Source organism: Dryas octopetala, chromosome 2, assembly GCF_963921425.1.
Source record: "Dryas octopetala chromosome 2, drDryOcto1.1, whole genome shotgun sequence".
NCBI classification, from domain to species: Eukaryota; Viridiplantae; Streptophyta; class Magnoliopsida; order Rosales; family Rosaceae; genus Dryas; species Dryas octopetala.
The window spans coordinates 23,774,320-23,786,280 of NC_141367.1; the positions used below are offsets into that span (position 1 = coordinate 23,774,320).

Sequence of the window (11,961 nt, forward strand, 5' to 3'; positions counted from 1 at the left end):
ACCAAGAAAAAAAATGTTGATGGATTAGTACTCCAGCTCATCCAATCCCTACCCCAACCCTAGCTCCCAAAAGCCCCAACCCACCAGCCCTATAGACTAGCTGGTCTTGTATACAACCAACTTAATTGTGGAAAGAATGACTCTAGCTAAGATTACCACGATGCTCAACAAATGTTGCCCACCATGCATTATGGGCAATGTCATGAGCCCTTTCATTAGAGATGGAGCCAGCCTTCTAATTAAGCTACCATGTTTGAGGTAAAAGTGGGCAAATGTAACCGAAAAACTGAAGAATTGATAGAACCGAACTAATTGGCATGGTTTGTTGTTTTTTCTTTACTTTTCGGTTCAATTAACCCAATCGATAAGTTTAAACTAGTTTGGTTCTGATATTTGAATTCTATTTGATTATAAATGAACTGAATGTTATAATTTTATATTTTTTAACACTTACTAACTCTTATTTATATATATATTTGTGTTAAATGAAGCTCATAAACTTATGCCTTTTTAATTATGTTTTGTTTTTTAAAATTTTAAAATATCATAATTTTTCCCTCAAATCTGTTTGAAATTTGGGCCTTGATTGAATGTTTTTTCATGAAATATTTGGCATAAAATAGACCGCATAATCGACCGAACTGAATCGGTTGGTTGGAGTGCCATGTGGTTTGGTTTCAGTTATAGGAATTCCAATATTGACCATGTCGGTTTGGGTATATATTTGGCGCTCACAATTTGGGTGTCCGAAACGTGCCTACACCTAATTAGAGGTGGTGCTAGGAGTGAAGATTGAATGAACTGGGATGAGATACAAACTAAGGGAAGTTTTGTTTAAGTAAAAAATGAGGCCCTCATACATTCTCTTGAAGAGTTTCGTCTTTGTTTGTCATGACCAATGTACATATATTAACGAAATTTCATACTCATTACATCTATTAATGAAATCTCACATTCACTCATGCAAAATAAACACTACTTATGCATAAGGCGCGAGAATACATGTGATGTAGGTTCACATTTCCTAGCATGATCTGGAGCTTCCCGTTTATGGATTCGTCTTCTACTATATGACTTTTGAAAAATTAGGTTTTTTTCCACTAATAATGCCCTATAAGCAAGGAATTAAATTTCGAAATTTTTGGCGAAATTTCGTTTTTTTAGGGTGTCGAAATCGAAACACATGTTTAATAATTTTTTGGGAAGATTTCATCGAAATTTATCGAAATTTTCGTATTTTCTATTTTCTCCAACTTTAGAAATTCACAAAAAATAGCTCGAGACTCCAAATAACTCACGAAAAATTCTACGGACTTGAATTGATGAGTAATAATTTCCTATAACCTCAAAATAGTCAAATTGCTTTCAAAAATTATGAAAAATTCTACTCTTATAATTTAATTCTGAAAAAAATAATAATCGTCAAATTCTTGAATTCTCATTTTCTAAAATTCATTTCCACACAACTAAGCTCTAGAACCACAACCAAAGGTCTAGGTTAGTTAAAATAAATTTAAAGAAATTTCTAATTCCTTTAAACAAACCTTAAAACAAATTTGAAAAATTTAAGTAACAAAATTACTATAAGCCAAAATTTGGGTTGTTACATTTAGTGAAGACAAAGCTTGGCTAGGTAAGAGACATGAGAAAAAAGGAAGGAAAGATAAAAAATAAAAAGGTAAGGAAAGAAAAAAAAAATGAGGGGGGGTTTGGGGCCTTTGGGCAATTGGAAAGAAAAAAAAAAAGTTTGAAATTTCTTTTAGTTATTTTAAATCTTAAGCTTTAATACATTTCTATCTAAAAAAATAATTAAAAGTATCCTAAAGGCTTAAAACCTAATATCTTAAAAAATATAGAGTATATAGGGTTTAATGTATAAATTATAGAATATAAATAGTATTAGGGCATATAGAATATATAGAGTATTAAGATTTAGATTTTAGTGTATAATTAAATTATACAATATAAAGAATATACTAATTTTGTTTATTTATTATACTAATTTTATTTAACAGTATTTGCTCAAAGCGCGCATTATATTCACCTTATATCACTTGAAACCTACTATATAATTTGATTTCTTCAATGTTTTTTTATCAATTTAGTAGATAATATATTAAATAAACATATGGTAAAGTTTCATTTAAAATTTTCGTATTTTGATAGCAATTTTCGTAATTTTCATTTAATTTCTGTCAAAATTTAAAAATCTTTAAAAATTCCATAGAAATTTCCATCATAATTTCTTTAAAATTCAAAATTTTATTTCTTGCCTATAAGTCTGTAACCTGTGCAATTTTATCACCCAGGGTCCCAGACTAATACCGTCGCTCTGCTATATAAAACAAATTACGTTTTCTACCTCCCTTTAACTGACACGTAGCCTCCTTCTCCTTTTATACACAAAATAACCAGGTGTAAAATGCCACGTCACCGAACATTCACTCCCCACATGCACTACCATGTAACTTTATCACGTTCCCTTGCCATCTCACAGGGCCCACTCCAACCAACGCCCCGGCCCGTTTGGAATTTGAAATGAAGCCCCTCTCCAAAGAGACGTTACAAACTTTTGTAATTTTTTGGCTTTTTTATTTTTCAAAAACAAATTTTATTATTTTTTCTAGAAACACAAAATTCCCTCACTCTATCCTCCATTTATTGCTTTGAACTACACAGGGCCTCACTAATACTGTGAGAGAGACACAGTGAGAGCTGAGTTTCTGACTGGGACTCTGACCCCAAAAAATTAAAGGGGATTTTCCATTTTAATGTGTTCCTCCAAAATCTCTGCTCAATCTTTAATTACTTGCTTCACCTTCTTTGTTCCCCACGAGCGTCTCTTGGAGGATTAGAGAGAGGCTTAGCTGATCTGCGCATTGGTACCCTGTAAGTTTTTGCTTTGAATTACAGTGCAAAGTTTGGAACTTTTGTTTTTGTTTCTGGGTTTTGTGATTTGGGTTTAGATTTGTTTTTTTTTAACGTTTTGTTTTGTATTTTGTGGACTTGAGAAGATTGAAATCTGTACAATACTACATTTGTGTAATTTACTCGACTTGTTTAGTTGTTGGGAGCCTCTTGCAATGAATGTTGACTTATATTTCTTCATGTCTCTGTGTGTGCATAAAGTCCTTTTTTATTTCCCCTTCTTATTTGGGTGCATAAAGTTGCAAAAGTCTCCTTTCTTTTGCTTTTACTTCCGTTTTCTCAGCAGCCAAATAGAGGGTTAACGTTTTCATGCTTAAACTAGGGATTACTGGATTTTGGGTGTTTGATGATCTCAATTGGGTTGTGCAATTTGCTGATCCCTTTTGATTTAGTAAGTTAGGTGCTTGAAGTGCATATGATGTTGGGTAATTACAGTTTTTGGATCAGGAGTATAGGATTATTACAAGGAGTTAGTATGTGTGTGTGTGTGTGTAGAGTAGTCTAATTTTTGTATCCAATGGGGTGGGGATACTGGTTAACGTTTGCAGCCTTGATAATGGTAGGAGTGAACTGAGCAAGTGTGTCTACTCATGACGAGTTCCTTTATTGCCTTATTAATTTGACAAAGTTCAGCTTCTTGAACTTCATAGACTAGGCTATGCTAGAAGATATCATTTATGATCACATATGATTTATATTGACCTTGAAAGCTAGGACAACATCTAACTAATATCCATTACCATATGAATAGTCTTTGTTCAAGGATATATAGAGGTGCACAAAATTTTTGATCATCTGATAAAACAGTATTATTGATTGTTTTAAAATTGTATGCAGTTTTTTACTTATTAAGGAAAAGAAGATATGCATTATTGTGTAACTGTTTTTTTTTTTTTAAAGATGCTTTTCCTGTATCATGACACATCAAAATTCAATGAAAAATTTATTGTGTATTCAGTATATGCTATTGTTTAGGACTTCCATCCAAAATACCATTTTCTACGCGATATGTTATACTAGTTAAATATCATAAAGATATTTTGTTTTGATCAAGTTGCCAATGGGTTTTGTTTGTGGAACAAAAATCTTCTTCCTCCATGGTTCTTTTACTTAATCATTGAAATATTTTGGACTTTTCCATCAGAAAAATGGGAGTTGAGAAACAAGGTTCGAAAAGTGGGGCAGGTCATGTGGGTGGTTTCTTTCAGCTGTTTGACTGGACTGCAAAATCTCGAAAAAAGTTATTCTCGAGCAAGTCAGATTTACCAGGTACAGTTATATTGCATGTGCCTAAGACATACAACATATGCTTGTCTCTAGTGCACATTACAGTCCTGTATATATCATTTTTCTATTTCATGGGTGGTTGTTTTGAATTTTGATTTTCCCTTATTTTTTTGATCTAGAATGTTCAAAACAGGGAAAGAAAGGCTACGGGAACTTGCCAATGACACGGCATCATCTGGTGGGAATTCAGTTATTGTTTTCGTACTGCTTATTTCTTTAGATCACTGTATAATAGGGTTTGAATCTAATATTGTTTACAATTCTTGTTATATATATAGGTAGTAGATGAGGATGAAACTGGGGTAGGGTCAAGTATCAGAGGTAGCAGTGATTATAGTTGTGCTTCATCGGTTACAGATGAAGAAGGATGTGGAAGTAGAGCCCCTAGCGTAGTAGCCAGGCTTATGGGATTAGACTCCTTACCCACATCTAATTTCTCTGAGCCCTACTCTACCCCATATTTTGACACTCAATCTCTTCAAGATGCTCATTACCACAGGAAAACCATTGATTATTATCATGACCATCAGTTAATGTATTCTGGAAATCTGCTCAATAAGATGGAAGGCCCTACCAGGAATCCTGTGGAGTCAAAGCCCCAGAAGCTGCTAAGCAGGCCAATTGAGAAGTTTCAAACTGAAATATTGCCTCCTAGATCAGCCAAGTCTATCCCATTTACACACCATAAACTTTTGTCTCCTATTAAGAATCCTGGTTTTGTTCCCACTAAGAATGCTGCTCACATAATGGAAGCTGCAGCAAAAATTATTGAGCCTGGACCTCAAGCTACTGCCAAAGCCAAAATGCCTCTGGTAGGGTCTTCTTCAGCACCCTTGAAGGTTCAGGCTCTCAAAGAAAAGGTGGAGGCTTCCCAAAAAGTGCCACTGGTTGGGTCTTCTTCAGAAACCTTGAAAGTTCAAAATTCAAAAGAGAAAGTGGAAGCGGCTTATAAGACAACCAGGCCTGCTGAAGTGTCCCGAAAGCCAGTCGAGTCAAATGCTGCCAAGTATCTTAGGGGACAGTCTTTGAACAAGAGCTGGAATGGATCTGTAGATATGTCATTCAGGGCTTCTTCTGATATAGAAGAAGGTAATTCAAAGAATAAAGGAAAGTCCATTTCTCTTGCTATCCAAGCAAAGGTCAATGTTCAGAAAAGAGGTCAGAGTTTAAGTAGAAATAGAAGCTTGGTGGGTCAGAGAGAACAGAGTGTGGTCAACACAAGCCAGCCCTTCAGGAGCCAGCCAAATGTACAAAAGAATTTGCATAAGAAACCTTCTACGCATAATGCTTCTGGTGCTCTTAAGCAGAATAATCAGAAGCAGAATTGCCTGATCAATAAAGACAAATTACCTTCAAAGCCTTTGGTTTCCAACTCGCAGGGCAGAAAAGTGCTGTCTGGGGATTCTTCTTCTGGGGGTCACAAAAGCTCAATTCGAAGTAGTGGAAACTCCAAAATTGGATCAAGGAAGTTGGGCTTGGAAACAACAGATAGTGAGAAAGAAGTTTCCTATTCGAATACAAGGAATTACCCTAGGAAGAAAAGGTCAATAGATGGGAACTTTCAGTTTAGTAAAGATCAGGCTGTTAATGATATGTTGAGTGACAAAATTCAGAAGCCAGTTCAATCTGGTCCAGTTACCGAAAGGCATTATAGTTGGGCTGAAGATAGCAAAAAGAAAGGCATGGATGTTGTTTCTTTTACATTCACAGCGCCACTTACACGACAACTGCCTGGGACTGAGATCTTGGCTCAGGTCCCACAGACGAGTACCAGTCTTTGCATGGATCACAGGGGTAAAAGATTGTTGCTCGACACAGATAGTATGAAGCTATCTTCACTGGGTTACAATGTGATAGGGGGTGATGCTTTAAGTATGCTTTTGGAACAAAAGTTAAGGGAATTAACTTCTGGGACTGAATCTTCTAGTCATGATTCCATGAAAGTAGGGTCAGCTTCAACTGCTTCAAATTCTGATTTGAAACCCAATTTTAATGGAGTTAGTGCCATGCAAAGGTTTAACGACCAGAGAGACAAACATCTATTGGTTACGGAGAAATTGGGTGGCCATTATGATGATGACTTTTCATCCACTGACCCTCCTGCATTCAGATCGAAACACAAGTTTCAGGTAGGACTTACTTTCACTAGTACTGCCTAATTGTCTTGATACTGCTGGTCACCTCTTCTGTTCATCTCAATTCTCTTGAACTGACAAAATTACTGCTTGGCATAACTTTGCATACTGCAACTAATTGTAGCTGACACAAATGCAACATTTTCAGGGAGTTGATAAGGTGGATGAGTATAGCAGCAGTCATATTGAAGCTAGACAGTTGCTCAGTGGCCGACATCCTAGTCCAGTCTCTATTTTGGAACCTTCTTTTTCAAATGAGAGTTATGACTCGTCAGTTAGCACAGATAGTAACAGCACAGAAGGTATAAGATGCATAATTTATATTATCCAGGCGTTCTGGCTCTTTGAAAATGTAACTGTTTTTTTTTTTTTTTGTTACAAAAGTATATCTTATTTCAGGTTGTCGGGACACTCAAATTTTTTTTTTTTTTTTCTCCAGGAAGCAAGTTGTGTTCCTTCACTCAAGCTCAAGAAGTTCATAGATTTAGTTCTTCAAAGAAGTTTCATTCAGTAGAAGCTGATGCCGAGTTATCAGATTCTGCTTCCTCCACATCTACTGCAACTGTGGCAAGAAAGCATGCAGCTATGGTAAACATGGCAGATTCTTTGAGATCGAATGAGTGGGAATTAGAATATGTGAAGGAGACACTATGTAATGTGGAATTGATGTTTAAAGACTTTGCATTGGGCCGGGCCCGTGAGATCATAAACCCTCATCTCTTCAATCTGTTGGAGAGTCGAAGAGGACGGTTGGAAAGTGATGGTGGTGAGTCGAGACTAAGACGAAAGGAAATATTTGATTGTACAAGTGAATGCTTGGACTTGAGATGCAGGCAGTATGTTGGTGGGGGATACAGATCATGGGTGAAAGGAGTAGCAATGGTGAGAAGAAAGGAGTGCTTATCAGAAGAGGTGTACAAAGAAATCTCAGGTTGGAGTGGCATGTGGGATTGTATGGTGGATGAGCTCGTGGACAAGGACATGAGCAGCCACTACGGAAGATGGCTGGACTTTGAAACTGATGCATTTGCACTCGGAGTAGAGGTTGAGGGTCAAATATTTAATTCTTTGGTCGATGAAGTGGTTGCTGATATCTTGCAATTGTAATGCCAGAGAAACATGTTTATATATCAGCTCCACCTAAGTCTCTGCATATGTTTCTCTTGCTGATGTTGTATTACTTGGATTCTTTGTAGCATTCAAGTAATTGCTTTATTTATTGCACGTGATTTCTCCAGTCCTTATAGATCACTATGAGCTTTGTGGTTCAAAAGACAGCAATGCCCATATTGTGTTTCATCAAGTTGAGCTTCCATGTAAATTTTCTGTGGAACCAATTAAATTGGAATACCCACTTGGTGTGTTTGTGACCTTTGACAGGAGAACGTCACTTTCAATTTTTGTCCTCACTAGCTACAATTTTTGGAGAGAGAAATTTGAACTTTGAACTTAAGATCAAGACTCAAGAGGTGTGATTATCAATTTGACCATATCTTCACATGTCAATTCTGATCTACACCGGATGGTTACAAATTTGAGATGATAACGAATTTTTATCTTCAACCTATCAGTAACAAATATGCAATATGTCCCTGTTCATATATGCCAAAAGAACTTTCCCCGTTATCGTTCAAATATTTCCCGGATGTTTGTGTTTCTTTTTCCCTTTAATCATATATGAAGTTGAGCAAAAGATAGTGACTTGTAATATAATAAAAGAGCTGTGTTTTCAGTAGCCATTAAAAGTGATGTGGATATATATCGAGCTGCTATAATAAGCAAGGTATGGCCACGGAAACAGCAGGGTAAGCAGTATATGCATAGTTCAGAAGGAACAATCATAACAAAGAGCTGTCTTTTTCTCATAGTGGCCTAGTTGGTAAGCTTTTAAGATGGACAAAAAGCATAACATTCAATTGAAATCTCCCAAAAAGAGGAGGTGATGGTGATCTTTTCATATATATACGTAATTTGAAACACCACACAATAGGGACACTCTAAAACCAGCCATAAGTTGTCACAAAAAAAAAACAGCCATAAGTTCAGAAAATATTGTATTTTGCACAATGGAAAGGTACTTGCTAAGACTACTGCCAACCCAACACACCTTAACATTGCAATAATTCTTGTACAATCTTTCTTTTCTAAACATTGCACAAAAATTATATCTATATTAATTTGATCGTCACGTTTATGATTCCTTTTCACAAAACCAACCATCATAATCATGATTTTTTTTTTTTTTGTGTGTGTTGTCAGTAAATATTAGTGCCTTCATTATTGCCAATCCCACAGTTCATATTCATTATGACATTGAAGACCACCTGCCCAACCCCAATTGAGAAATTCATCATCATCAAAGGCTAAATTCATAGATGAAGAGAAAGCATATAACTCTCCACCGCTCTCTGCATTGGAGCTGCTGCAGAACACACTTGTACTCTCCCTACCCTCTGTCTTTGTCACTTGAAGATCATCTGTAGTACCCATGACCCCATCATTGCCACTAGAATCCACAAACCCACTCTCAAAAACATTATTAAGGCACATCATTTCACTATCTACACATTCACAAGGGCCCAAGACTTCCTTGTCTCCATTATTAGCTGCACATAATGCAGTTGAGCTAGTAATGCTCTCTTTTGACACTCCAGGGCATAATTGTGTATTTTCTAACTTCTCAGGGCAATGGTCTGTACTGTCCAAACTACAAGAACCTTGCATACCCAACATTCTAATCTCCTCTCCTTTCTGTTTTGGGTCCCAAGACTCCAAACCCATTAAATAGCTGCTGTTGCCCACTTGTTGTCCTAGATTAATATTGGGGTTTTCTATGGTGCCATTCTCATGAGGCTTTTCATGTGGGGTTGGGGAAAATGGGGCTAATAGAATATTCTTGCTCTTGTTGTTGGTCATGGTAGATTCTCTGCTTGCACGACCACGGTTGGTACCTCTGCGCTGCCTGCATGCAGGTGGTTTAGCAACATCCAAGAGGGTAGGGAGGTGCTGGTTTCCCAGCTTGGTAAAGGTGTAAAGTTTGCGACTCAAATGAGAGTTCCAGTAGTTTTTTATCTCATTGTCTGTTCGTCCTGGTAAATGTGCTGCGATCAATGACCACCTGCATTATCCAACACTCAAAATTTAATCACACACACACATATATATATATATATATATATAATCCAACTGATTAATATTATTACTACTTGATCTTTGATTCCTTCAATAAAAGGGTGGGAGTGGGAGGGGGAGGGGGAGGGGGAGGGGAATTATGATCTACTCATAATTAATGTGCTTATACGACATAAGCAATGTGGGTTTAAAATTTAATATTAAGTGTCTAATGTATTACAGTATAGTATTTATATTAGAGGGTGATTCTGCATCCACACCATTCAGTCATACACGCTTGGTCCAGGAGATCCTATATGAGAATCCTTTATGTCAATTTTATATAAGAATTTCGTTCATGCAAGCTTTCTGCATAGATTTTAGCATAAAATATTCCCATATAGGATCCATTCAAACCAAATGCGAATGATTTGGATGTAAATGCGAGAATCCCTACTATATAGAATCTAAGAACAAAAAAAGTTGTTCTAGTCATATCTCACAAAGTATTTAGCTTGAATATATCTACCACAATTAAGTTGAAAATGATAAAAGAACATACTAGCTACGTAATTATCTTTTTTTGAGAATATATACATATATACAGGCACATTTAGGTGCGAACGTATGGCCGAGCGCTCGGTGACCACTACCGAGCACTTGGTAGTGCAAAATTTTTCTACACCGAGCACTCAAACATAGATTGTTGGCATGCTCAAAATCCCAGAATTAAACCATAACATAATGCTTCCACAAACACAAAGGCTCGCCCAAAATTTTTGTGTGTGTTGTCAGTAAATATTATAACACCTCCATAAACACAAAGGCTAAACCCTAATATAACACCTCCAAAAATACTATTCTATACCCTAGAAGGAGATGAGATAAACTCATCGCCCTATATCCTCAAAACCAGGCGGAGCCCAAAATCATAGGGCTAAACCATAACATAATGGCTTCACAAAGGCTTGCCCAAAATCTCAAAGCTAAACCTTAACATAGTGCCTCCACAAAGGTCATTTTATACTTTAGAAATGGATGAGGTGAACCTATCGACTTATACTCTCAAAATCAGGCGGAGGAAGCCTGTTTTAAAAAATCTTCACCGAGCTCTCAGTGTAGCTACCGAGTGCTTAGTGGTATGTTCGCATATTCGCTTGTCCGCATTTTATCGAATCTGTACATATATTTATATATATATAGACATATGTATGTCTATATGTATATGGATGCTGGCCAAATTAAATTAAAGAACTTAACCGAAGAAAGTATAGTATTTTTGAAGAAGATAACTAAACATGAAATTAAAAATGAAGAAGCTACGTACGTACCTATTACCCAAAGCAGAGTGTAACTTAACAATGTTTTCTTCCTCATCTGCAGTGATGTTCCCTCTCTTCAAGTCATCCCTCAGATAATTGATCCATCTCAGTCTGCAACTCTTCCCGCACCTTAGCAATCCTTAATTCATTTCAAACACATGACAACACTAGATGAATATTAATTTGAACACACATTAGTCATTAATTATTAGTATACATATATAACTCAAACAAACATAGACATATATATATATATATATTTTTTGTGTGTACGTATGTATGATATATGTACCTGCTTTCTTGGGTAAAGATCTCCAAGAGCCTTGTCCATGAAGTTGAATGTAGTTGGTCAAGATTTGATCTTCTTCAGCAGTCCATCTTCCTCTTTTGATCCCCAGTTTCTCACAGCATGGTGATCTTCCCATCTCTCTCTTTAAGATGGATCGAGCACGTTAAGGTTAAGACAGACACAGCTCTGAGCCTCTGATGATGAGACGATTTAAGATAGAGAGACAACACACGCAACAGTACGTGACACGCATATATAGTACAGTTATAGTTGTGCGTGTAGTAAATAGTAATAAACTATTCTTAATTTGTATAGGAGAAATTATGCTGATGATGTTGACGTAAGTGTGGCGCCTAATAAACCTCTTCCTGCGTGTCCTCACTAGCCTTGATTTGCCAGGCTACAAATTTAGACCGGTTGGTGAAAATCCAATGCCATGGGAATGGGGCAATCTTTTACAAATCTTTTTATAACTATAAAAATAAAAAACAAGAGTTTTATTTCACTTTCGAGACATCTAGAGGTCCACCCCACGTTGCATTTGTAGGTCTAGATAATGCTTTTTAAGATTCTATTAATTTCCTCAGTTAGTTATTTTTCAAGTTATATTCTTCTTTATATTTCTTATTTATGAAAATGTAATACAATATCAACTAACTATTGATTTAGTAATATACATTTATATTCATAATATATAGAAACTTTAGAGAATATTGCCCTAGAGTTTTCAAGAGATGTGATAAAGATTTCATTGTGACATATAATTAAGTAAATCTTGAGATAAAAATGCACCTTGGCAAAATTAATGTTGAATCTCTAAAAACATTCATAGACTTAGAGAAACTAGCTTTTGGACGAAATGATAAAGGAATTAGAGGCTTTAGGTCTT

The 11,961-nt window shown here is 36.1% G+C and overlaps 2 protein-coding genes across 2 annotated transcripts; one reads left to right on the forward strand and one right to left on the reverse strand.

The window, feature by feature from the left end:
* The first annotated feature begins 2,704 nt into the window (after positions 1-2,704).
* Positions 2,705-7,601, forward strand: LOC147294396 (uncharacterized). The gene is made up of 6 exons (XM_086230652.1): positions 2,705-2,889; positions 4,073-4,197; positions 4,335-4,393; positions 4,494-6,344; positions 6,499-6,652; positions 6,790-7,601. The coding sequence occupies exons 2-6, from the start codon at positions 4,077-4,079 to the stop codon at positions 7,455-7,457; spliced, it is 2,853 nt and encodes a 950-aa protein (XP_086086778.1). The 5' UTR covers positions 2,705-2,889; positions 4,073-4,076; the 3' UTR covers positions 7,458-7,601.
* A 768-nt stretch (positions 7,602-8,369) lies between these two features.
* On the reverse strand, positions 8,370-11,269 carry MYB111 (myb domain protein 111). Its single transcript, XM_086230653.1, has 3 exons — positions 11,076-11,269; positions 10,793-10,922; positions 8,370-9,468 (listed from the first exon to the last, which is right to left on the reverse strand). Exons 1-3 carry the CDS (start codon positions 11,206-11,208, stop codon positions 8,628-8,630), a joined length of 1,104 nt encoding a protein of 367 aa, XP_086086779.1. The 5' UTR covers positions 11,209-11,269; the 3' UTR covers positions 8,370-8,627.
* Positions 11,270-11,961: the final 692 nt, after the last annotated feature.